General features: G+C 37.4%; 1 protein-coding gene across 1 annotated transcript in view; it reads left to right on the top strand.

Moving 5' to 3' along the window:
- Positions 1-24246, top strand: part of bcam (basal cell adhesion molecule (Lutheran blood group)) — a 51406-nt gene that overhangs the window by 22234 nt on the left and 4926 nt on the right. Inside the window, exons 2-12 of the mRNA XM_081388300.1 lie at positions 14206-14333; positions 14756-14969; positions 17499-17575; positions 17728-17824; positions 18307-18489; positions 18590-18714; positions 18797-18941; positions 19998-20113; positions 21038-21179; positions 23272-23396; positions 23509-23650. Of these exons, the coding sequence (XP_081244426.1) occupies positions 14206-14333; positions 14756-14969; positions 17499-17575; positions 17728-17824; positions 18307-18489; positions 18590-18714; positions 18797-18941; positions 19998-20113; positions 21038-21179; positions 23272-23396; positions 23509-23650 (1494 nt within the window). The remainder of the gene's footprint in view (positions 1-14205; positions 14334-14755; positions 14970-17498; positions 17576-17727; positions 17825-18306; positions 18490-18589; positions 18715-18796; positions 18942-19997; positions 20114-21037; positions 21180-23271; positions 23397-23508; positions 23651-24246) is intronic.

Genomic DNA, 24246 nt, shown 5'->3' on the forward strand with positions numbered 1-24246 from the left:
TATATTGTACATTTATACTGAAGTCCCTTGGTTTTACCATCTGATGTTATCACTGTGCCATAGTATAGTACTTTTTTGCAAAGGTAATAGAAAAATTCTTTCTATCGAATAGAAAATTCTGACCTGCAACTGAACAGTGAGTGAAACAGTGAGAGGAAAGATGAAATGGTGTGTTGAAAGTTTGTGTATGTGTGTGAATCTGACCTTTAGCCTTCAGTTTGCTGTTAGCACTGTCAACATTGTAAACAGACTCACTTTATACCGGAGACAGGCTCAGAGAAGAAAAAGAAGCAGAAGCAGCGGGAAGAAAATAAATTCTGGAGGGAGGGACGTGAGGCTGAGAAAAAGTGAAGAGAGAGAGATTGGAGGGGAGGGGAGGGGAGAGGAGGCAGGCAGGTGCAGGACTGACTGTAATAGCATTGTGCAGAAAACAGCAGGACACAAGCAAACCCTGACCTGCTCCTCTCCTCTCGCTCTGTCCTTCACCCTCTCATCGCCCTTATCAGCCCTCAGTCCTCCCTTCTTCCACTCAGACTCTTAAAACTCTCTCTCAGATTCCGATTTACTCCATCAGAGCTGAGATTTACACGGCCCAGTGGGTCTCGCTATCTTTTCCTGACACACACACACAGACTGCGGTCACTACAGCGGCGGGGCCTCCGGTAAGTGGACCTCATGAGATCTTCCCCGGTGTTCGCTTTCCCTGTTTTCACGGGACCGGTTCGACAAGACTCCACTTATTGTATTTCACCATGGAGACGTGCAATGTTATGATAACAGTCTCCTTTAATCCTATCGGATTAACACCGTATCATTTGATTAAATTTTCGCTCATGGGGGAAGCTGTCAATATACGCATTGCAGATGTAATTATGCATAGTCATTTCGCGTTTATCACTCGGCCCACAACAGATGCTTATTTTCTTATATCCTGCCCTCATTTCATTCTCTTCCCATTCTCACCAACCTGGAAACGGGAAAGGAAAACGACACCAGTTTAACTATATGCCGGTTGACAGGAAAGCAGGCCCGGGGATGTACAGTCAAACATCAGCAGCCTCAGGGTTTGGAGTCACTATCCCTCCCTCCCTCTTCTCCTCTCTGCTGCCAAACCGAAGCTCATTAGAGGAAAAGGGATTCCTGACTAAATAGAATGGGGCTCCTGCCAGACTGGGTGAAAGATGAGGGAGAGAGGAAAAAAAGAGAAAAGTGAGTAGAAGTGAGTAAATATATTAATTAAAATGATCACATATATATATATATATGAAGTATATATATATAAACTTCACTAGTAATTAATTGTGCGCGGTCTATTAGATTTAGAATTTGAAATTTTACACTGTAAACCCTGGGTGAAAATTCTTATTTGCATGTTTATGAGGTTTAATAACATAGATGGGCAACTATGGCATGCAACAAGCACATAACCCGTTTTAATATCTGCTTCATTTATGGAAATGTCATCACTTCAGTTAATATGTGTTGACATTTTTACAGGTTCCCTCAGACACTATATGAAAGTTTCTGTGCAGAGCTCATGAATATTTAATGAGACAGGCATTGTATCGTTTATGACTGGCTGTCTAACATTCTAGTACCGCATTGTTTCACACTGTACCTTTTTTGGCACAGCAGGGCTTCATACCCCAGGGTTAGATATGGTGCCAACCCCCTTTCAAAATGACAAATGTGAAGCGTTACTGAACCCAGTGTTAAAACTGGCCTGGTGAAAAACGTAACTGTGAGCTAAAACAAAATGTGGTGTACTGCATAGCCTAATCATCCTTAAATCTTTAAATTTAAAAGCCAAAGAAAATAGTGAAATGTGGGCTGAAAGTTGCAGGATTATTTTGTTTGTAGGATCCTGTTACTTCCTCAGTTTACAGTAAAGCTACAGTAAAGTTTACTTGACGGTTGCGTATATATATATTATGAAGTTTGTGTCCCAGCCACCCGCAAAGTCACCGCCTCATAGCCCCTCCCTTCAAATGTCACCCGCACCATTGTCCAACTAATAAAGCACCTGAGTGTGAGAAATGTGGAGCTTAAGGAGGGTGAAAGAAACAGTGAAAGAGCAGACAAAAGGAGAAGTGTTAACTGAAGTCAGGAGACTAGCATTAAAACTGACATGAGCAGCAGAGGGCTGGAGGAGGGAAGCATGTATTTGTGTGTGGCCTGGCTGAAAGCAGACCTTCGTTTGAACTTAAGTTCATAATGACCAGAAAACATGGAGAGAGGAACTAGTATAACATGAGATCTCAGTTCTCAGTTGCCATTTTTCTCTTAGACATGGAGATTAAAATGAGGTCAAGCATTGTGATTGATGTAATTGGTTCGGTTTTCCTACTCTCTCAAACTACTTATAGTCAAGTCAAGTCTATACAGATTGTTTCAAGCAGCTTTACAATGATAAATGATTCAATTGTGAAAATAGTGGCATTGTTCAGCAATAAATAAAATATATTGTTACTTTACTTACACTACCATTCAAAAGTTTGGGATCAGTTAGATCTTGTTATTTTTTTTATTATTATTATTATATATATATAAATGTGAAATGAAAAACATAAAAAATCAGTAGTGTGCAATCAACAACTTTAAATCAATAGTTGTATGTTTTTCATCGGATTATCTCATTTTACAATGCTTTATACGCAATTGCAGTTTACTCCCTCATTAAGAATGTGAAGTACACTCAGTATTTTTTCTTTTTTCTTTCATACATTTTATTTTCGGTCAGCTCGAAACACTTTTTTTTTTTTTTTTTTTTTCTTCAATGAAAAAAATTACAATGAATTTCAACAATTTTCTCATCTATTTCTATATGTTTTTAATTTGTGAGCAATTGTATAAAAATACACAATTAGCCAAACATCAGTCATTTTAATAAATAAAATAATTAACTATAATTAAATCATTTCAATGAGAGATATAATTGACTTGGATATCTGACCTCAGTGGACATATTTGCAGTGTTTTGGGTTCATGTTTATTTTTATGACTCGGAAACATATAACATATTTCCTGCTGGAACAAAGCTCTGTTGTTTGAGCCTGGATAACCCCTTTTCCTTCTGGTTATCTACACCCTAAACACACCGCTCTGTCTGCTCAATATTTATAAATACAACTTACTATCATTCCTCAAAGAAAACCATGCTGCACAAAGGGAATGTTGGGACGCAGCAAGAGAGAGATGGAGTAGAGAAGTGAAGTGGCTCTGGATGGAGAGAAATAGAGTGAGTGAGTGTGTGGGTGTGTGTGTGTGTGTGTGTGTGTGTGTGTGTGAGAGAGAGAGAGAGAGAGAGAGAGAGAGAAGGGGCAGCACTCGCTGTCCTAACCCTTTTAGCGAGATTAACTCGAGCCGTAATGTCTCTCTCACATGGCCCTACTATTTATCTTCTGACTCAGCTCTCTCTCTCTCTCTCTCTCTCTCTCTCTCTCTCTCTCTCTCTCTCTCTCTCTCTCTCTCTCTCTCTCTCTCTCTCTTTCTTTTTTCCTTATCCTTCTATCTCAGTAATAAGGTTGGGTGGTACAGCAGAGCCTGCATTGTGGATGCGGCAGCTGTAGGATTAAAACACACCAGCAGCATGGCAGCTCTCATGCAGTAACTGTCAGCACTAATACACCCCACACAACCCCTTCATCCACTCCCACCCAACTGCTGTCAATCAAGTTCTTTTTTTACTGCTGCCTGCCTCCATTTTCAGTTTTTATTCCACCTCTTTCTCTCTTAGAGCTCTCCTATTTAATTCACTTCATTTTAGATGTCCATTACTGGCTGTTCCACCATTAACTGCCATCTAGCCCGACTGATTGTTTGCTCTGCCAAACAATGCATATATCTGGCTCCTGCTATAGATGCCCATTTTTTGCTCAAATAAATGGGTGAGTGCAGACATGCACTCAATTGGAGCATTTAGACTCCTTCCATTTAGACATCTCTGTCTCTTTTTATATTTCCCCATTTGCATCCATCCATCTTTGGGGTTTTTGCACTCTCTGCTCTCAAATGTAACCGCCCAACCCCCAAAGAGTAGCCCATCTCCCTCCCCAGATTTCATTCTCACATTGGTCTCTGCTCTGGGAGCCGAAGTTAGGAATACGGGGCTGTAATTGCACCGCCTGGGGGCCCGTGAGGTGATCGGGAGAGCGGGAGTTGTCCCTCAGCATTAAATATTAACTCTTTTTTTCATATCTGCCTCTTTGCTGACATGCCCTAATAAGAATCCCATCTCTTCAGTTTTGTCAATGTCATGTGAGGTTCATTCCAGTTCCTTAGAGGCGATTTCAAATCGAGTTTCCTGAAACAGGTCATTTGAAACTTTCGAGAAGGGCCCTAATATTGCGCTCCGTCCCTTCTTGCTGACCGCATAACGAACTATGATCAGATTAAGTGACATACATCATGTATTCTGATATAATTTGTGTCATTTTGGCAAACAGATATGCTTCTATATTTAGCCTTGCAGTGCAAGCTTACATATCTAAGATTTGGATATTTTCCTCATTTAAATTTTAAGTTACTTAGTAAAAAAAGAATAAAACATCAGCTGTGTTGGCTGCAGAGGATATATTTTGTCTGAATTATTAATTCTGGATTTGCGGCATAACCTTCTTAGACAAAATGCACCAGCCTAACTAACCAGACTATAAATTATAGATGCAGAACAGTGTATTGGATAGCTTTTAATATATCCCCTACATAGATTTAGCATTTGATGATGAAGTGCATGCTTAATAACACCCATCTTTTATTCATTTATCATACAGATCATCGTAATGTGATCTTCACGTTGCTCCATTTTATTTGTGTAAATGTAGTTTCCAATGTTTCTTTCCTCTTTCTCTCAAGTTATGTGTTGTTGTTAGGGCTGGCCCTCAGATTAAATGCGTTTGACTCGTGGTGCCATTGTCAGGGCGACAGCAATAGCGGGGTGGAATGCCAGCAGCACAAAAGACCAAGCGTGAACTGACCTTGTAGCCCACTTCCCACTGTTCATCCTCAGACATCAAGATACTGAGACTATTTACCTATTTATAGAAAAACTAGAGTGTCCTGGGTTTACTTTATCATCGAGAGAGAGGGCCTGGAAAATAATCATTTCGGTTGACTTAGTCAATACGAAATCATGTTTTTACTTTTCTAATGTGCTTCCTTTTATTGTAGTGTAGCAAGTCTAAAGACTTAGTTTATGTTCTATATCAGGTGTGATCTAGGTGCATGTATTTTCTTTCATGTGTTATGTGTTTTGGTTGTGTGGGGCTTTAAGGTGTGTGCACAGTTATGTGTGGGCGGGGTCTGGGGAAAAAAGTTTGAGGTTCGCAGAGAAACATTTAGAGAAACATGGTGGGTCACATCGTTTCAACATGGCGATACATTGAGGGGAATGACCCACATCATACATAATTTGCACACTTTTGAAAGGAAACCATTTTAGTACAGTCTTATGTGACTGTACACCACTCAGATCGCTCTTCACTAAAACACATTTTATTTTTAATAGCAACAAAATTTTAATTGGCACCAAACTACTGAATGCGCTTTTAATTTGGAAATATACCACTTCACAGATGTAAAATGGGTTTCAAACTGCAATTGACAGCAACTTCACTAAAGTGCAGAGAAATGTGTAAGGCTAGTCAATGATTTAACAACCAATAGCATGCAATCATAACAGCATGACTGTAAATATATACTATAGCGTCATTTGTCACAGGTCCACGGTCCCAAAAGGAAAACAGAGAGATGCACGAGGCGGAGGAATTTAGCGCTTGGCAGGAGCCAAAAGATTGAATGCTCTTTTGATGTTCTGTTTTAGTAGAAGACTCTGACCACACACACAGACAGTCTTTAAATCTCAGTCAGTTAAGCCTTAACGCTTAAAGTAAATATTCAAGCCTTAGTCTTATGTCAGTGAAAGTGTAAGTGCAGTCTAACCAGGGAAAGATGTGCTTCAGATGTGACCACTTTCTGGTTTATGGCAGTCATGTGCTTAACTCAAACAGGAATTATCAAATAACTTGAGTAAAGTGTATTGGTCATAAGGAATGTCTTCGTTTGATGACTGGCTCACACATGCACTTTACAAAACGTACCGAAATGCAAAACAAATGCTCAGAGGGTCTGACTAGGGTGACTCAATTCACATGGTTTCAATTTGTCTCAGTTTGTTGGTGTAATAGGTGACTGTAGGATAAATGTCTGGCTATTCTAAGTGTAGCTCAACCTATGGACTAAAAGTTTAGTTCTTTAATTTTCCTGTCTTTTTGCTTTTGGCAATTTCCTGCTACTCATCCCCAGTTTCACTTCTCATTCTTTCTCCCACTTATGTCTCTTTTTCTCTCCTGCTCCAGTACGTGTCTGTCTTTTTCTGCTCACCCTGATCTCTTCTCTTTGCCTTGTGACTGAGGGTTTGTGTGCCAGTGTGTGTGTGTGTGTGTGTGTGTGTGTGTGTGTCAAAGTCAATGAGAGAGCCAGCAGCTGCTGTTGGTGCTCTTGCACCTGTTCTTGTCTCATCATGGCAGTGATGACGGATGTCAGGCCTTACATGGACCCATCATGCCCCTCTCCACCCTCCACATCCATTAAACACACACATACTCACAGATACTCTTTATCTGCAGTTTACACTTTTTGTATTTGGCACCTTTTTTGAAGATGTCAGGAAGGAAGTTCTACATTTCCCACCCACTTCCTGTTCTGAAGAAGCTGTTTTCTTAGTGTTTTGTAATTAGCTTTCATAGGTCTTTTTGAGGTCTTGTGAGTCTTTAGTCTGAATGCTGTTGTTTTTTTAAACCTGCATGGTTTCTTGAATTGTTGAAGAAACTGCTGGCCACTGTAGTTAAAGTGTCAAGCTCTAAAGATACCACCAAAAAGAAAAGCAGAAGTGTTAATTTAGTATTGTCTATGTACTGTTATGTTTAGTAATATTTTGAATAAGCGTTTATTTTATTTTCAATTTTCAATTCAATTTTAGTTTAGGTTTTCTGATTTGCTTGTCATTTTGACTATTTTTAACTCTATTTTTATTTCAGTTTTAGTAATATTAGTAGCCTACTTGAAATTATTTATTTTAGTTAGTTGCCAAGGCATTTAAAAGTGGAAGTTTTTTCCTTTAAATAGTTATATTTTATTTTAATCAGCTTTGATTTCAATGAACAAAAACAATGTCATATTTTTAGTTTAATAAATCTCCCTAAAAGTGGTCCATATGGCGTTTACACTATTTTCTAAGTCTAATAAATGCATACAATAACTTTGTGTGTCAAAAGGATTGAAATTTAAGTCTTGACATCTGCTGTCAGCATCGGCAGTAGTGAACGTCACCCAGCTGTAACTACTGACATTGAGGCAGCACTGATACTTTCCCTTCCCACTCACTGCTGTTTCCCCATCGGCAGTTCTGCTACCCTGTTGCCATAGCAATAATGTTCAGCACAACATAATCGCTGAAAATTACAGCTCTCCATAAAAATCAGCAAGGTTAACACTTTTTCTGTTTGTGTACTGTACACATGTGTGGGTTGATATTTCCTCATGAATATTCATGTTGTTTGTGTCTGAATGCATTTCTGTTTATATAATTTAAATATCAGAATCTGTTTGCTTGGGTTAGTATGCAGAATCCATACTTGAGGGTCTAGAAAAAAATTCTTAAAGAGGTTAAAGTTAATTCAAATTCTATATGTGCCTATAAGCAATTATTACTGCAGTTTTAAGTTAGACCAGAACTTATTTGAGAATTTAAAAGCATGAATCTCAGTACATTTTGAACAAGAAAAACCAACAAGAAAAACTCTTGTCCAGTGGTCTGAGAAAAATAAAACGCATTTAAATCATAATAAATTCTCTGAAGTTTTTCTATGAAAAGTCTACGACAATCTCTTATGCAGTTTCTCAAGTGAATTTATCCTATGTTATGTTCACCAAAACAAAAAAACGAGTTGCCCCCAGTGATTGATTTCAGCTGTGTTCGCTGGTTGTGTCAGATGCATAGGCAGTTTTCATACACTGTAAAACCCAACAAGTTAACTCAACTCAAACCGATTGAGGAAACTGATTGCGGCAAACCATTTAAGTTTAAAAATAAATACATATGAGTATTGTGAACTTATATATATTGATATATATAAGTTCACAATACTCATATGTAAACAAATTGAGTTGAGTTAACTTGTTGGGTTTTTCAGTGTACAGATCCTTCTGAATAAATGAAACCTTTCAGCTGTGCTCACCCGCTGTCACATGCAGTTAGACATTTTCTATCCATTCAGTTATTTTACGGACTGGATATAATAAAGGTAGTCAGAATAAAATGAGAAGCGTGAAAGGTCAAGTTTTATTTTAATAATAAAAGTAAACTGAAAGTGGCCAAGCAGATATAGAAATGCAGAGTGAAGATACTTTCAGAGCACTGTTAGATTATCATCGTTTGTGGGCAGCAATGGCTAAAATGACTTTTTACAGTCACTAAGATCAGCCACAGGGCTCCAGAAGGTTTTTGTGTTTGTTTCCAGCCACAAACACACACACCACATCTCAAACCACTCCCATGAGACACTCTCTCACAGTTTATAACCTCTGTGTGTAGCATCCAAACACAACTAGTCTATTGATAATTCAGTTTCAGTTTTTTAGTGAACAACAATAAACTATAGCTTTAAGGAGTGAGATGTTTTTTGACCTTAGGCCATTTTGAAATGAAGGAATAAGATTTGCGAGGCAACTGTTGCAAGCCGGACTCAAACATCTGAGCACCAATTGAAACACATGCAGTTAGTGCCGCTCCTGTTGCTTGAGCCCTCAGAAAAGAGACAGATGATGTACCCGTGACAGGGTGTTAATGGAAAATTGAGTTTACATTTGAAACTGTTGGCCATGAGGGAGCGATCACCTTTCCACATATCAAACCATATGTGTGTGCGGGCCTGCAAAAGTGTACAGTATGTCCGCCCAGTGGAAAAGTACTGTATACACATCATTCATTTGTATAATACATCAGTCCCTCTGTGTGTGCATGTGTTGGCACCAGCCAGAACATTAAAAAATGAGGTTATAAAATACTGTAGAGGGGAGGGCATGTTGTTAGATTAAAAATGGCACTGAGTCTGCCCACTGTTACTTACACAATTTATCGTACTTTATAGTACTTAAATTTGCTCTTTTTGTGAATGGCATATTGCTATTTGCACTTGGTGTAAAGAGATAATATTTGTTGCTTTTGTACACTTGGTAGAAACTGTAAATAGCCTCTGCCTTAAAATATATTATGAAAGAATATTTAAAACATATTACACAAATAATATTATTTCGTCGACATGAAAGTCGACATGAAAAAGAAATTGCGATTGAGGGGGAGGGATGTTAATGTTTCATATTAAAGATTAGAGGGCACGTTAATTTAGAAAATAATGATGTGCATGGATTAATCATTTAGAATAAATACTGTAACATTCCATTAAACAAATAAAAATAGTCAATTTCGATTTCATGGTGAATTTAAATAATAACGATTGACTGAATGATTCAACGATTCACTCATAAGTCACTTCTTTCGTTCCTGAATGCGTAGCAAACACTATCTCACGACCAATTCTTACGAATTCGTACGAATGATAAAAAGGTGGCTAATTTGTACGAATTCGTATGACCTCACTCGTATAAATTTGTACGATTTGTCTAAACCCACGTGATGGGTAGGTTTAGGGGCGGGGTCAGGGGTAGGTCATTCGTATGAATTCATACGAATTGGGCAATTCGTAAAATATGTACGATTTTGCAAAAATGTGGTCGTATGAATTCGTACGAATTAGCCACCTCGTAGAATTTGTACGTTTTCCCGTGAGATCAGGTTGGACTGACTGACAGTCTTGTCTGGAACGTGCAAACACAGACAGACTGATAGAAGCAGTGAAAAGTCAGTGCTGTTGTACTGTTTGTCAGCTCACTGAGCCAATCAAATTTGAGGACAAGAACTGTTATATAAGAGAGGTATAAGATTAGAAAAAAGAGGACAAAAATAAAAAGACAGACATTGGAAGTTGAAGTGGAGAGGCAGCTGGCTCTTATCACAGCAGCGTCTGTTCTCCTACTGTGTGTGCGCGTGTGTGAGGGATTCATCTAAAACTTTGGGGTAGAACTTCAGGGGTATAACAGAAGTCTTTTACAGTGGCAGCTCTCTGTCTCTCTGAAGTTGACTGGCCCGTTTCTGTCTGTAACTGTCTCGCCAGCAGTTGCCAGTACTGAAATGATCCATCTGTCTCAAAACTGCCTTGAGTTTTCAGAATGCAGTGTGCCGACCTGATGCGCTTCATAAATACTGAATGTGAGGGTGTGTGTGTGTGTGCACGTACGGTCTCCTCTCAGTGTGAGTGTCTGTCGATGTGTCTGCTGCTCACAGTCAGAAAGTCTCCTGTCCATCTGCTTCTTTCGCCGCCGATCACGCATGCTGTCTTTCTTTCTTTAAATCCGATTATCTTTACCACTTGCTATGACTCGCACCCACCCGCACGTGCCCTTGACCGCACCCCATCCCGCCCCTGCTGAGGGGGAGATTGAACAGAGGAGGCACTAATTGCCTCTTAATTGCCCCTCTGTCTGTCCAGCTGCTCCCCTAGGCAGAAAAGAAGTAGTATTGATCAGAATGGGGTGAGAGTTTTAAACAGACATATTAAAGGGATAGTTCACATAAAAACGAAATTTCTTTCAACATTTACTCGCCTTCATGTCATTCCAAACCTGTATGACTTTCTTTCTTCTGTGTAACTAAAAAAAAAGGTAATACGAAAGTTAGGACAACCAAAAATGTTTTGAAGAATGAAAACACAGGTTTCCAAAGCATTCCTACCAATCCGTCCATAGGTCGTCTGCTGCTTTAAATGCTCTTTAAAGCAGGATGAATTCTGATTGGCTGTAAGAGTTTTACCGTTCAGCTGGTAAAAATCATTTTGAAAGTGATTCCAATGATATAGTTTCTGTGTGTGTAATCGTTATAATGTTGGTGCGAACTTCCATATCCTCAAAGAATAGTAACGAATATTAAAAATTTATAGTAGTTATTGTAGTTATCGTCTTTGGTGTGAACAGTTCTTTAATGTGCACTTGTGACCTTGCGATGACCTTTGCGCTCACTATTGGATCACTATACTCTCAGTGGATATTACAAAACAGTCGGTGATGAACTACATCACCACTGCAAAGGCTGGCATGTGGGACAGGGCCAGATAGTAAGTGATGGAGATGTAGGAGGGAGTCAAATCAAGGGAGACAGTTAATAAGAGAAAGGATATGAAAAAGGAGTATTGTTTTTGAATGTCACATAGACTACAGAGGAAAACGTATGAGAGACAGAGAGACCTTTGACCCCACTATAACATACTGAGATCTGTGAAGCGTTCTGTCAATCACAAGAGGAATGTCACACACACACACACACACACACACACACACACACACACACACACACACACACACACACACACACACACAATTGTAAGGCACTCTGAACTTTATTGACGCAAATAGCTACTACAAGCTTCTAGCGAATATACACAAATCATTTGTATTATGACATTAGATGACTTGTGTTGTCCATATCAGCCCATTTCAGTGCTAATTGAGTGCTAATGCAGAACTCTTCAACTTCTGGACCTGACTGTTGTGCGTTGTGTTAATCTGTTGTGCTGATTTATTTTTAAAGGGAAAGTACAGAGTCTCTTTGTTTCACTGTTTCTGTAGAGCTCAGTGTGTGAAGTTGCTCTCTTCTGAACTGTTTTTAACCCTTCAGACAGCGTGCACTGTATAAGAGTGATCATGAGCTGTTTGTTTGGGTTCTGTGCTCCTGGTGGGAGTCATGAGAATCTGCTGGTGGGTGTGTTTATGTGTTTTGTCTATCAGCCAGAGGGATCTAGGGAAGAGGGAGGATCTTAGAAGAGATTATTGTCTGTCTGGATGCCACACTACTCCTGAGATATTTCTAAACAAGGCAACTCCATGGCCATTTTACATATACACATGTGTATATGTAAAATGGCCATGGAGTTGCCTTGTTTAGAAATATCTCAGGAGTAGTGTGGCATCCAGACAGACAATAAATTACTCTTAATCTGGGTTTCGGAGTGTTTTGAAAAAATCTAGTTATCTATTCTACAGTTTTTGTTTGTTTGTTTTTCACAAAGAAAATTTATATTTAATCATTTATATATAAAGGAAAATTATTAAACATAAATATTAAATATAGGTCCAGATATGCACCAATATACTGTTTAAAATGTCAATAAGATTTTTTTTGTTTTTGTTTTAAAGAAATGTATTAATCAAGGATGCATTAATATGATCAAAAGTCTTGATATTAAAGGGATAGTTCACTTTGAAATTAAATTTTTGATATGTTTTAGCTTACCTCAAGCGCATCCAAGATGTAGGTGTCTTTTTTTCCGCAGTAGTTTCAATTTTGATATTTTTAGGTCAAACCGTTCTTGTCTGTCAGTCATATAATGCAGGTCTATGGTCACCCCCTCAAAGAGCATGCACAGAGTCCAAATTAAAACAATTCCCCATCGTCCAAATTAAACAATTCCCCATCGTAAGTACACATTGATGGCCTAAGACACGAAACGAGTGGTTTGTGTGAGAAAACGAACAGTATTTATATCGTTTTTAGCTCTTATACACAGCCACGTCCAAGTGATCTGAGGACGCGCGCGCATCCTGGTGTGTGACGTGTGCGCAGACTGGTGCATAGATATATATATACACTAGATGTCGCCTTAAAGACATTCGTTCCAATGAACTGCCGTAGCCAAGGCGACATCTAGTGTATATATCTATGCACCAGTCTGCGTACACGTCACACACCAGGATGCGCGTGCGCCCTCAGATCACTTGGACGTGGCTGTGTTACAAGAGGTAAAAACTATATAAATACTGTTCGTTTTCTCACACAAACCGCTCGTTTCGTGTCTTAGGCCATCAATGTGTACTTACGATGGGGAATTGTTTAATTTGGACGACGGGGAATTGTTTTAATTTGGACTCTGTGCATGGTCTTTGAGACAGTGACCATAGACCTGCATTATATGACTGACAGACAAGAACGGTTTGACCTAAAAATATTAAAATTGAAACTACTGCGGAAAAAAAGACACCTACATATTGGATGCCCTTGAGGTAAGCTAAAACATACCAAAATTTAATTTCAAAATGAACTATCCCTTTAAGCAGCAAAACTGTTTTCAACATTGATAATAATAAAAGTTTCTTGAGCAGCAAATCATCATATTAGAATGATATCTGAAAGATCATGTGACACTGATGACTAGAGTAATGATGCTGAAAATTCAGCTTTGCCATCACAGGAATAAATTACATTTTAAAATATATTCAAATAGAAAACAGTTATTTTAATATTATTTAACAATATTAATGTTTATTCTGTTTTTTTTTTTTTTGTTTTTTTTTTTTTTTTTCCAAAAGCCTTGCTGAGATTTTTTTTTTTTTCTTGTAAACCAAACCCCAATCTTTTGAACAGTTGTGAAACAATAAACAGCAATTTGAAATGTTATAAGATTAAGATCTTTAAATAGATTTATGGGATTCATAATTTAAAATGGACAATTTGGAAAGATTCACTGAAATGAATACAATTTCTACACCATTTTTGGAAATGAAGCTATTGAATTAAAATGGACACATTTAAAATATCTTTCACAGCCATCTCAAGCTGCATAACATTTTTTTTTAAAGAAAACTTAATGGAGAAATTAAAAACGCATTAAAATATTCATGATGTTTCTTAGTTTTATATTGCCTTCAAAATCATTGCAAATATATTATGGATTATAAAATATATCGCTCAGCCCTACTGTGGACTCCTACTACCCGATTTCACGAGAGCAAAGGGTTATCAGCAGTCTTTTTTCTTGCTCTCTCTTGCACCTGGTTCTCTGCAGCTGGGCTTCATGTTTGGAGGCAGCGGGAACACAATGGCTGTTTCAGTCTCACAGCGTGTGGATCATTTCTCACTGCGTGTGACTCCGAGACTGCTGCAGTGAAAAGCCGTCTGGCAAATTATTATGAGTGTTGTTCACTGCCGCCCATCCAGCCCTCGATCCTTCCCGCCAAAACAATCCTAATTCTCAATTAAAATAGACATCATTGCTATCACACAAGTAATTTTTGGTCTCTTTTTCCTTCTCTTTACAGTATGTTTGGCTTCTGTAAAGGTCACTGTGACCCCAAAGGTGGAAGTGATTAAAGGAGAGACCGCCATACTGCCCTGCAGATACAACATCTCTAAGGAAACCTCTAATATTGTGGTCCAGTGGTACATTGTGAGTACATGAATGACTTAGAATATATCACTTTTTTCATTTAATCTCTCACTTGTTTTGCTTTTCTTATTTAATATACGGATCATGTAAAATACTGGGTCCCACTTTATATTAAGTGTCTTTAACTACGATGTACTAACATTTAAATGAATCATTTGATACAATGCACTTACTGTGCACATACTGTACATTGTAACCTGCTTGTAATTTCAGCTGTAATTATTATTATTATTTTTAAATCATATTTATGAAATAAACCATTTTACATATTATAAATGTAATCTATAATTACACTGTTGACCCTTTCCTTACCCCTTAACCCACCCTTAAACCTAACCATACCACCAAACCCATCCTTAACCTACCTCAACAACAGTTAGTTCTTTACTGCATTGATGAATTTGTGTTTCCATCATCCTCAGCAAGTCGCAACTGCAAGAATGCAAATCGCTTACAAGTCTCTGCAAGGTTTTGGTGTTGACTCTGGCACACCATTGACAGAACGCTTAAACATGGGAAAGGACTTGTCCCTCTCCATCTCCCCAGTCATGGTGGAGGATGAAAGAAGCTTCTTCTGCCAAGTGACCGCAGGGCCTCTTGGGGTGTCTGACGCTGAGACCAAGCTCAAGGTTTTCTGTAAGTCTGACTGAAAATGAATGCATGTCATATTTCTTACGTCTTTATTAGCTTAGCCTATACTTGGTTTGAGTGCTTGTATCCACTCCTCTCACAATTTCCATAAACTCAATGGGACATATGGCCAGCAATTTTTACCCCTATTCATTAGTCTTGTGTGTTGTTTTGAGTTGGCCCGGGGTCAATTATGGCCGTACAGATTGCATTTGACACTATTGATTAATAGAGTGATTGCACTTGTCATGTTTGATGGATGTCATTTTAAGAATTATGAGAGCCAAAGAGCTCTATGTGCATTGAGCACTGTGTTAATGACCACTGACCTGAGAGCAGAGCTGCTTTTCCTTGACTCGCTGATCCCAGAAATGCTGAGAGATCTTATACTGAGAAAACACAATTAAGGGAGGAACATCTAATCAGTGATGGGTTGAGGTGTGTTTTCTGTAGAGTCTTCATGATTGGCTGACTAGCACAAATGTAAAATGTAGAGCTAGATATTATAATCATGTTTCTGTGTGCCAAATAATACATAAACTAAAATAGATGTTAGAATAAACAGACTTTTTGTCAGAACTGCAACTGTCAGAATTTGACAACTGTAAAATTCACAGTAAAAAGATGATCTCGTTTTCCTGTAAAAATATTGAAACATTCGTAAAACAACAAGATACACTGACTTGAAACAAGAACAAGAAAAATGACGTTTAATACGCTACTATTCAAAAGTTTTGAATACTTCAACAAAGATGCATTACATTGTTAAATTGTAAACACGTTTATAATGTTAAAAAAATAATTAATTTCAAATGAATGCTCTTATTTTGAACTTTCCATTCTTAAAAGAATTCTGAATGGATTTCACGGTTTCTGAAAAACAAAATATTGACTAATGAGTTGTTAATTATATTAAAATTTATGTAAATATTTTAATAGGATTAACAAATAAATCTTCTCAAATGGTTGGATGAATGATAAAAAGATTTTTAAACATATATTATTTATATTTAATCACTGAGATGGCACCCATTTCATAGAATGAACTTTGAGTTTACTGTAAAAGGTGGTGTAACACTGTATGTATATTATATATTATAGACCTCAGTCAGGGTACATGGCATATTTATCACAATTTATGGTATATTTAATTTATCACGGTTTATAGATTTTTTATATTATTATTATTATTATTTTGCGTCTCTAATTGGCCTGTATTAGATGGTATTGAACTTTCAGCCCCCTGCTCAGCAATTCATTATTTCTTTAGAGACCCTCCCCCAGCTGTGTGTGATAGGGTCACTTTATGAAAAACTAGACAATTGTTTGTGTGTAGGAGGGCGTAGGCTGCGTAGTATTGTGTGTGTGTGTGTGAGTGAGTGTGTGTGTGTGTGAGACACAGATCAGAGAAAACAGCAGAACAGACTCTTTGTTCATTTTCCATCCCAGACTGCATGGAGCGAGAGAGGCAGTAATGGCTATAATAATTGTGAATGAGAGCAGTGGGACTGGAAAACAATGGCATCTCCTCCCAGGAGACGAATGCTGCTGCCTGCTTCATGGCTAATGGCTGCACCAGAGGGACATGTCCTTATGTAGAGGGAGAAAGAGACATCTATCTCCATGCAAACTCACACATGTTCTCTGTGCTGGGTCTTTATTTAAAGTGTCTTTTTAAAATATTTTTGAGAAAGATTAAGACATGAGGGCGATGCTTTGGTGACTGAGAGACCGACCGAAACTAAGTGCTCTGGGAAGAATGGCATGACTGTTAATGTTATTAAAAATGATTCAGTTTATTTTAGAACCAGATGACAGCTGGGAGCAGTGATATGGTGACCTTGCGTGTGAATTGGTGGGTAGGGGAGTGGCTGCAGCGTAATTTGGAAATGGAGCTGGAAGTGTCATAGTGTTAATGCATTTGCTTTTTAACATATTTAGCTAATTTTTTAGGTTTCCATGGGCAAAATTAAGCAGCAAATTCACAAAAGTTTTTTGCACAAGGTATTTAAGTGCGAAAAACCTTATTCTTATTCACCCACTAGCTCCAATCCAGTTATACCTGGCAAAACCATTTTAAACTGAGTGAATGTCATTCTTTTCGGCACAATCGCGCCTTTGCATGCAAATTAGGCTCGTTATATTGTGCCATATTCACAAAACTCAGCACAATTTGACTGACACATTTAACGTTACGGTATTACCGCCCATAGAAAGCAGGTGGTAAACTGAATTTTATTTAAAAGAGATGTTTGTGTATATTTCTTTTGATCATGGCAGCAGTTATTCATTAAAATAATGATAAAAAGTTGGAGAAGAAAATTATAAATGGGCATCCTGGGTATATATGGTTTAGTGCACATTTTAAAGAGCCAGTTATCAGCTGTCATGATTCTTTCATTGACTTCCCCCTCAATGTGTTGGTACTTATATGGCCAATTGCAGTGGCCATTTGCATGTAATTGGTTTAGGAAACCATATCTCAGACTTGATTTAAGTTATTAATGAAAATGATCTTCCCTTTTCCTCTCACAGTTGCTCCAGAGAAGCCGGTGATAACAGACAATAATCAGGCCATCACTGTCAGTCATGACACTACTTCCTCCTCTGAGGTGAATCTTGTGTAGATGTTTTAGCTATATAGCTATGAGTCTTGAAATGTATATTTCATTTGTGCAGCCTTACAATGACTTAATGCAAAGCTTGTTAAAAATCTTATAACAACATCTAGCATGTCAAATTTTTGTGTGGTATGTTTGTTTAGGTGGGCAAGTGCACCAGCAGGAATGCTTTCCCTCTGCCTCGTATTATCTGGTTTAAAGACGACAATCCGTTGCCTGAAGAAAGTAACCGAAAGGAAAGTAAGTGCAGAATCTGAAAAGTGGTCAGAATAAGTCAGCTCTTTAAAGTCCTTTAAATGTTCTTTCCCACCCATTGCAGTATTACTGGAATCATAGTGGGGTCCAAAAATTTAGGATTCAAATGGGGGACTTATATTCACTACCGATCAAAAGTTTGGGGCCATTTGTAAAAAAAAAAAAAAAAAAACTTTTTCAAATAGAAAAATAGAAAAGAGTTATTTAAAATTGTAATATTATTTAACAATTTTACTGTTTATACTGTTTATACTCAAATAAATGTCAGCCTTGGTGAGCATAAGAGACTTCTTTCCAAAACATAAAAAAATTACAGACCCTAAACTTGTGAGCAGTAATATATTATATTAAATACCTTTCAGAATATATACATATATAATGTATCTGTTAAATTAGCATTCTGCGACTCCTCCCACACTTTTAGATCTCCTACTGTAAATTTAATCTTATTCCTCTCTTTTTCTCAGAAACGTATATGATACTTAGTTCGGTGAAGGAAGCCTCAGGCCTGTTCACCATCACCAGCACGCTGTACATGCAGCCGGTTAAAGCTGATGCTAAATCAGTCTTCCACTGCACGGTGGAATACCGCATGCCTGAAAACAAAACCCTACACGAGAACTCTGATAAATTCAACCTCTCATTGCTCTGTGAGTCAGACACACACACACTTACAAAGAAACAGTAACCCGTGCCTCATGCGTCAACTATACGTCTCAAACTCCTCATCCTGTGCTCTCCTCCAATCAGATTCGACAGAAAATGTTTTCTTCAAAGTTAAGAATCAGGGGCCAATCAAAGAGGGGGATGATGTGGAGATGGTGTGTGAGACCGATGGAAACCCTCAGCCAGAGTTTGAATTTACTAAAAATCAGGTGAGAGGCCATGTAATATGTAAATCACAACCAAATGTTCTAGTATTTTATTTTCACTCCCGTATTTACTCTCACTTGTAAGGGCTCAACACTGAGAGGACAGCAAGGCACATTACATATGAAGAGTGTCACTCGATCGGATACTGGAGAATATCAGTGTGATGCTCAGGACTTTGATGCCTTAGATAATGTCGACCTTAAGAAAACTCTACACTTAAGGGTGCACTGTAAGTATTCCAAACTCTATAATAAATACAAATGTGGGCAAGTTATTAAATGACACGCATAACTGATTCTTTGTTAAACATTCTTCATTACCATCGCTATTTCAGACAAGATTTACAGAACAGTAAAAAAGAGATTTCCAAGAATAGTGTGATTATCAGTCAAATGTAATGATGTGTTAAAAATTGGCTGGATATTATTCTTAGATGGTCTGGAATGAATCGTGACATTTTATATGTTAATTAAAATTACACACTAGTTCATTTAAAACTGTCATGGCAATCAAGGCAAATGCTTCTCATTATTATTTTTGTTTATGTTTGTTGTTATTTTTGTATTATTTTATATAGGCTACTATTAGAGTATTTTTTTCATTTTTTTTTCATTTTAATTTTAGCTTAAGTTTTTGTAATTTTGTTAAGTGCTTTTCAATTTGTATATAATTCCATTTAGCTTTAATTTGATTTCAGTTCTAGTTTAAGTAATTTTAGTACTTACTTTACTACTTACTTTAGTACAATTCACTTGCCAAAGTAACGTTTCTGTTTCTCTTTTTCATTTGTTATGTTTTCATCTTATATTTATTTTATTTTATTACAGCTTTATTTTAATTAATGAAAATAATTTTTTAATAGCTTTAGATTTAGTTTACAATAACATCACTGCTTCTCAACATCAACTGAAAAGAGCATCATTTGAAAGCGATTACAAGGGAACACAACTGTTCCTAATGTTTATACAACACATTCATTATGCTGCTGTGAACACTTGAGTTGCTTTCAACACAAATAAATTTTTTTTTTAATCCATGACAATACAATATCTTTTTACAAAATCTTTGGATAACGAGTGTTTAACTTTCCAAGCACAGATCCTCTCTATGTTAGATACATTAGAAAAGAGCAAAAGCTTGTCTTAGAAAATGGCAAATGGCAGTTGTTAAGGTTTGTCAGTAATGTTTGAGGGTGGGGCTTAAAAAGGGATCAGTTGCTAAGTTCACGTTTAGTTGAATTTTCCATCACCTCATAGCTACATTCATTCTTGTGTCGCTCTGTCAGATATTGACCCTGTGGAAGTGACTCCTAAAGGCCCCTTGATTGTTTCTAAAGGAGATACTGTGGAGCTTCTGTGTAAGACCAAGTCATCTGATGCCTACACCGTGCATTGGAAAAAGGCAAGTATAAACTTCAACAAGCTTCCATCCCCTCTCCAGTTGTTCCTAGAGTGGAACACTTTGATCATTTGCTACCTTCATATTGGTCCAAACCCTTAAGAGTTTGGTAAATCTTTGAAACACAAATTAAAATAGTTTTAATGAAACATGAGATGTTTTTGGTCCTCTATTGAAAGTACAGGTAACCTAAACATAAAATATCCAAAAAGTTAATCAAAGTGTTAATCCAAGTCTTGTGGAGAGAAACTTTTGCTTTATATAATGAACAGATTTATTTTAAGCTTTTATTCACATATAAAAACACACATACGCATCACATAAGGTAAACACGAAAGGTCGTATAGAAAACGATCGCATATTCAATTTAAGACACCTGGACTTTCAATGGAGGGACAGAAACCTCTGATTTAATTAAAAATATCTTAATTTTTGTTTTAAAGAAGAATCAAAGTCTGAAACACTTTATTTTAAAGGTCCCCTTTGTACATTCTGTTCACTATAAGTAGGCTAATGTTGCACCTACAGTATGTGTCAACTAACTCTCATTAGAGTATTAGTTGAATGTCTGCTTAATATCTGCTAACTCTTTACTGTGATGGTCCTCCAACAGACATTCTACTGAATAAGTAACTTTGCAAGTACATGCCAACTTATTCTAACCCTAACCCTACCAGTCTACTAATACTCTACTAACACATAATGAGAGTTAGTAGACATGTGGTGCAATGTCACTTGTAGTCAACAGAATGTGTAAAAGGGACCATCAAAATAAAGTCTTGTGGGTTTGGAATGACATAATGTTGAGAAAAAAAAAAAAATCTTGTTCATATTATATGGATGTACACTTTTTGGCTAATAGAAATAGTGGATTATACTAGATCTCATTTGAATCAACATCTCATTTCATCTCACTTTATTTCATAGGACTCAAAGATGTTGTTGAACACGGGTGCGTTGACTATACAGGAAGTGACTCTGGCTCATGCTGGTGTGTATATATGTGTCGGAGCTGTACCTTCAGTGCCAGGTCTCCAAAAACAAGCCAATGTCACCCTTAACGTCAGAGGTACTAAGTGCATATACGGACACATACAGCTTTATTGTGGTTGATCAGTGCAAAGTGTCATTATAAGCTGTCATCAATGACAAAGCAGGTTGTATTGAAGAGATAGAACATGAGTTGTCAACAAACAGTTGATACTTGTTATACCAGCTGGTTTCCGTTGTGTGAACATTGTTTAGATGCAGGTTGGAGTTCAATGTCAGAAGGGAAGCGTGTTTGTTTGAAAATGCTGTTTAATCTAGAGTAACTTTTAACAGCGTATTAAGAATATTAAGTTTACAATAACATCACTGCTTCTCAATATCAACTGAAAGTAACAGCGATTGTAAGAATATTAAAATGTTGGTCAGGCCAGTGTCATGGCTGACCAGTCGAGCTCAATAGTAAGTAAAACACCATTCAAATCTCCTTATCAAAAATTAAATGAAAAAACATTATGAAACATTTAAAGACAAAACTACAATGGCTCTTATATTGTCAATGGGAAATGGGAACAAATGCTGCATTCACGTCCTCACAAGTTCGTTCTTACGTGTTTGTAAATCATTTACAATATGATGTGCGCTTAAGTGATTTGGAGTAATTTTTCGTTATTTCATATTTATCTTCTCCCCCCCAAATGTCAAAAAGCCATTTTCCGCCAATGCTCCGTAATGAAGAGTAAAGAAAGCACATTAGGTGTGTAATTGATGCTGATCTGTGTGTTTTATCATTCTTGTGCTGCCATGAAGGATGATGGGAAATGTTTGTCTCTTCATAAACCAGCTAAATGATTCAGGTTTTCTGGCAGTAAACAAAATGCTTACAAACTAAATGGCACTGTCAACATTCACATTTACAGCTAATTATGATCCATGACAATTTGCTTCAGCTGTACAAATTACATTTTTACACCCCGAACTCAGGGTGTAAAGAACTTTAATTAAGCTGCTCATTTGAATTCTTGTAAATACTTTTATTCTGATAAGAATTCCTGAATGTGTAAAGAGTCCAAACTTGCTTAGCTAGATAATATGAAAAATTGCATTAAAGCAGTAGAGTTGTTTTAGAAGAAAAAAACTCATCCGTTGATCCTCATAGACCTTTTGCTCGGTGCACTTTAATTATGTTCAAGGCGACTTCCTGAAATGCCTGTGGTGAAAATGAATGGGAGATATATTTCCATGGCCACTTAACAATGTGAGCAGTTACTGTTGAACTAATTTCTATAATAAAACTCTAACATGAGTTAAACACTTTGTCGTCCTGCAGTATGTGACATACAGTAACACTAGGCAGTGTGCCATCTATCTTATCTGTGCAATCAGGAAATCTTTCATTCTACTGTTGATTTCCTGGTTTTGTTCTTTACGCCTTCATGGCATTTATAGTATTCATGGGGGTAGTTCACACCCTCCTGGTTTCCACAAAAGGATGGTGAGGAATTTACAGTGTGGTCCATAAATTCTCCACTGTTACCTAGCACATGGAATATGACGTCATGGCTATTGTGTAGGATGCAGCCACTGTTTTCAGAGCCATATAGTTAGTGTTTGGAAGTCGACTCCAAAAGAGAAGATTCCTTGACTCTTAATAGCCCTAGTCGACTCCAGCACAGTAATTGACTCTGTTGCTGTGTCTGAAATCGCTCACTCGTGTGTAAGAGAGCTGAAGCTGTTGCAGAAACAACATCACAGTCACATGGTTTTATCTTACTTATATACAATAAAAATAGCAGCCAAATATGTCGTAATTATATACAAACCTCCATGCCAGGTTTTGTGGTTTCATCGGTTTTATATAATTTGGTTTGCCATGGTATCCTATTTTGTCTTCATAATCATTAAGAAAAACTGTCAAAAAGAATAAACACATTAATTTACATTATTCTATTTATTTAGACTAGATATTATTTTTTTGTTTCTTGATATCTCCTGTCCAAACAGCTTTTTTTGCGCTATTAAAAGTGATGACACATTTAGCGTCCTCAGCCAAACATTTGGATGTATTAGATGAAAAGTAGATTTGTTAGGATGAACATGTGACAAAGACAGGCTTAAAGCAAATGAACTCAAAGATTGGCGACTTATAATAAACACATGCTTTTGTTTTGAAGGTGAACCTGAGATTGATGGTTCAGGGAATGGTTTGGTTGCAAAGGTGGGAGAGATGGTCACTCTCAACTGTTCTGCTCTTGGCTATCCTTCTCCACAATTCATCTGGAAGCCTTCTGGCAAAGAGGTGGATTTGTGTGCTCCAAATAGATTCGGTTTGAACTTGATATTTACATCAGAGAAAACTCTATTCATTGTATTTTGTAATGTTATCCATCTGTCTGTTTGTCTGTGTGTAGTCAGTGACAGTAGTGGGGAATAGGGTGATCAGCACGGTCACTCTTGAGGCCACAGCTGCGGTTCTGGCGAATGGTGTGATGTGTGAAGCATACAATGAGCATGGAAGAAAGAGCATGAACTTCAAGGTGTCCATCAAATCAGGTTAGTGCTTCCTACTCAAAACTGAGGCAATGTTAGGATTGGAATACTACACTCTAAAAATGACTAGGTTAAAAATAACCCTACTCGTAATCCAGCAATAGGTAAATATCAGACAGAAACTTCCAGTTTTATCTAGTTTAGTATCTAGTTTTATACACTACCATGGCCGCGGGAACTAGGGGTGCTGAGGGTGCTGCAGCACCCCCTGACGACAGCTGTTTCACTACATTGGAATTTAAGATGACATGACTTTTAAATAACTTTTTTATTTTTCAACCTGTTTTTTAAGAACACCTTCAACCTTTATAAAATTACTCTAAAGATTATTTCGTTTTTATATGTTGTCGAATAGGGTTTTATGACTCTAAAAGAAATGAATATATCATAAGGCAATAAGCTGATCTCGCATGGAGTGAGTGACGTGACACTGGTTGAGGACCAGCATCTCAGAACTGATTTGACACTCATTTAATGCATGTGAAAAAAATAAATATAGATGTCGGCATTAGGGGCTGTTCACACAGAACGTCATTCCACTCCACTCTGCTACTTTTCCAATGTTTTTCAGTGTGAACGCACTACTCGTGTTTAACTGT

This window comes from Scardinius erythrophthalmus (assembly GCF_964197995.2).
Source record: "Scardinius erythrophthalmus genome assembly, chromosome: 16".
NCBI classification, from domain to species: Eukaryota; Metazoa; Chordata; class Actinopteri; order Cypriniformes; family Leuciscidae; genus Scardinius; species Scardinius erythrophthalmus.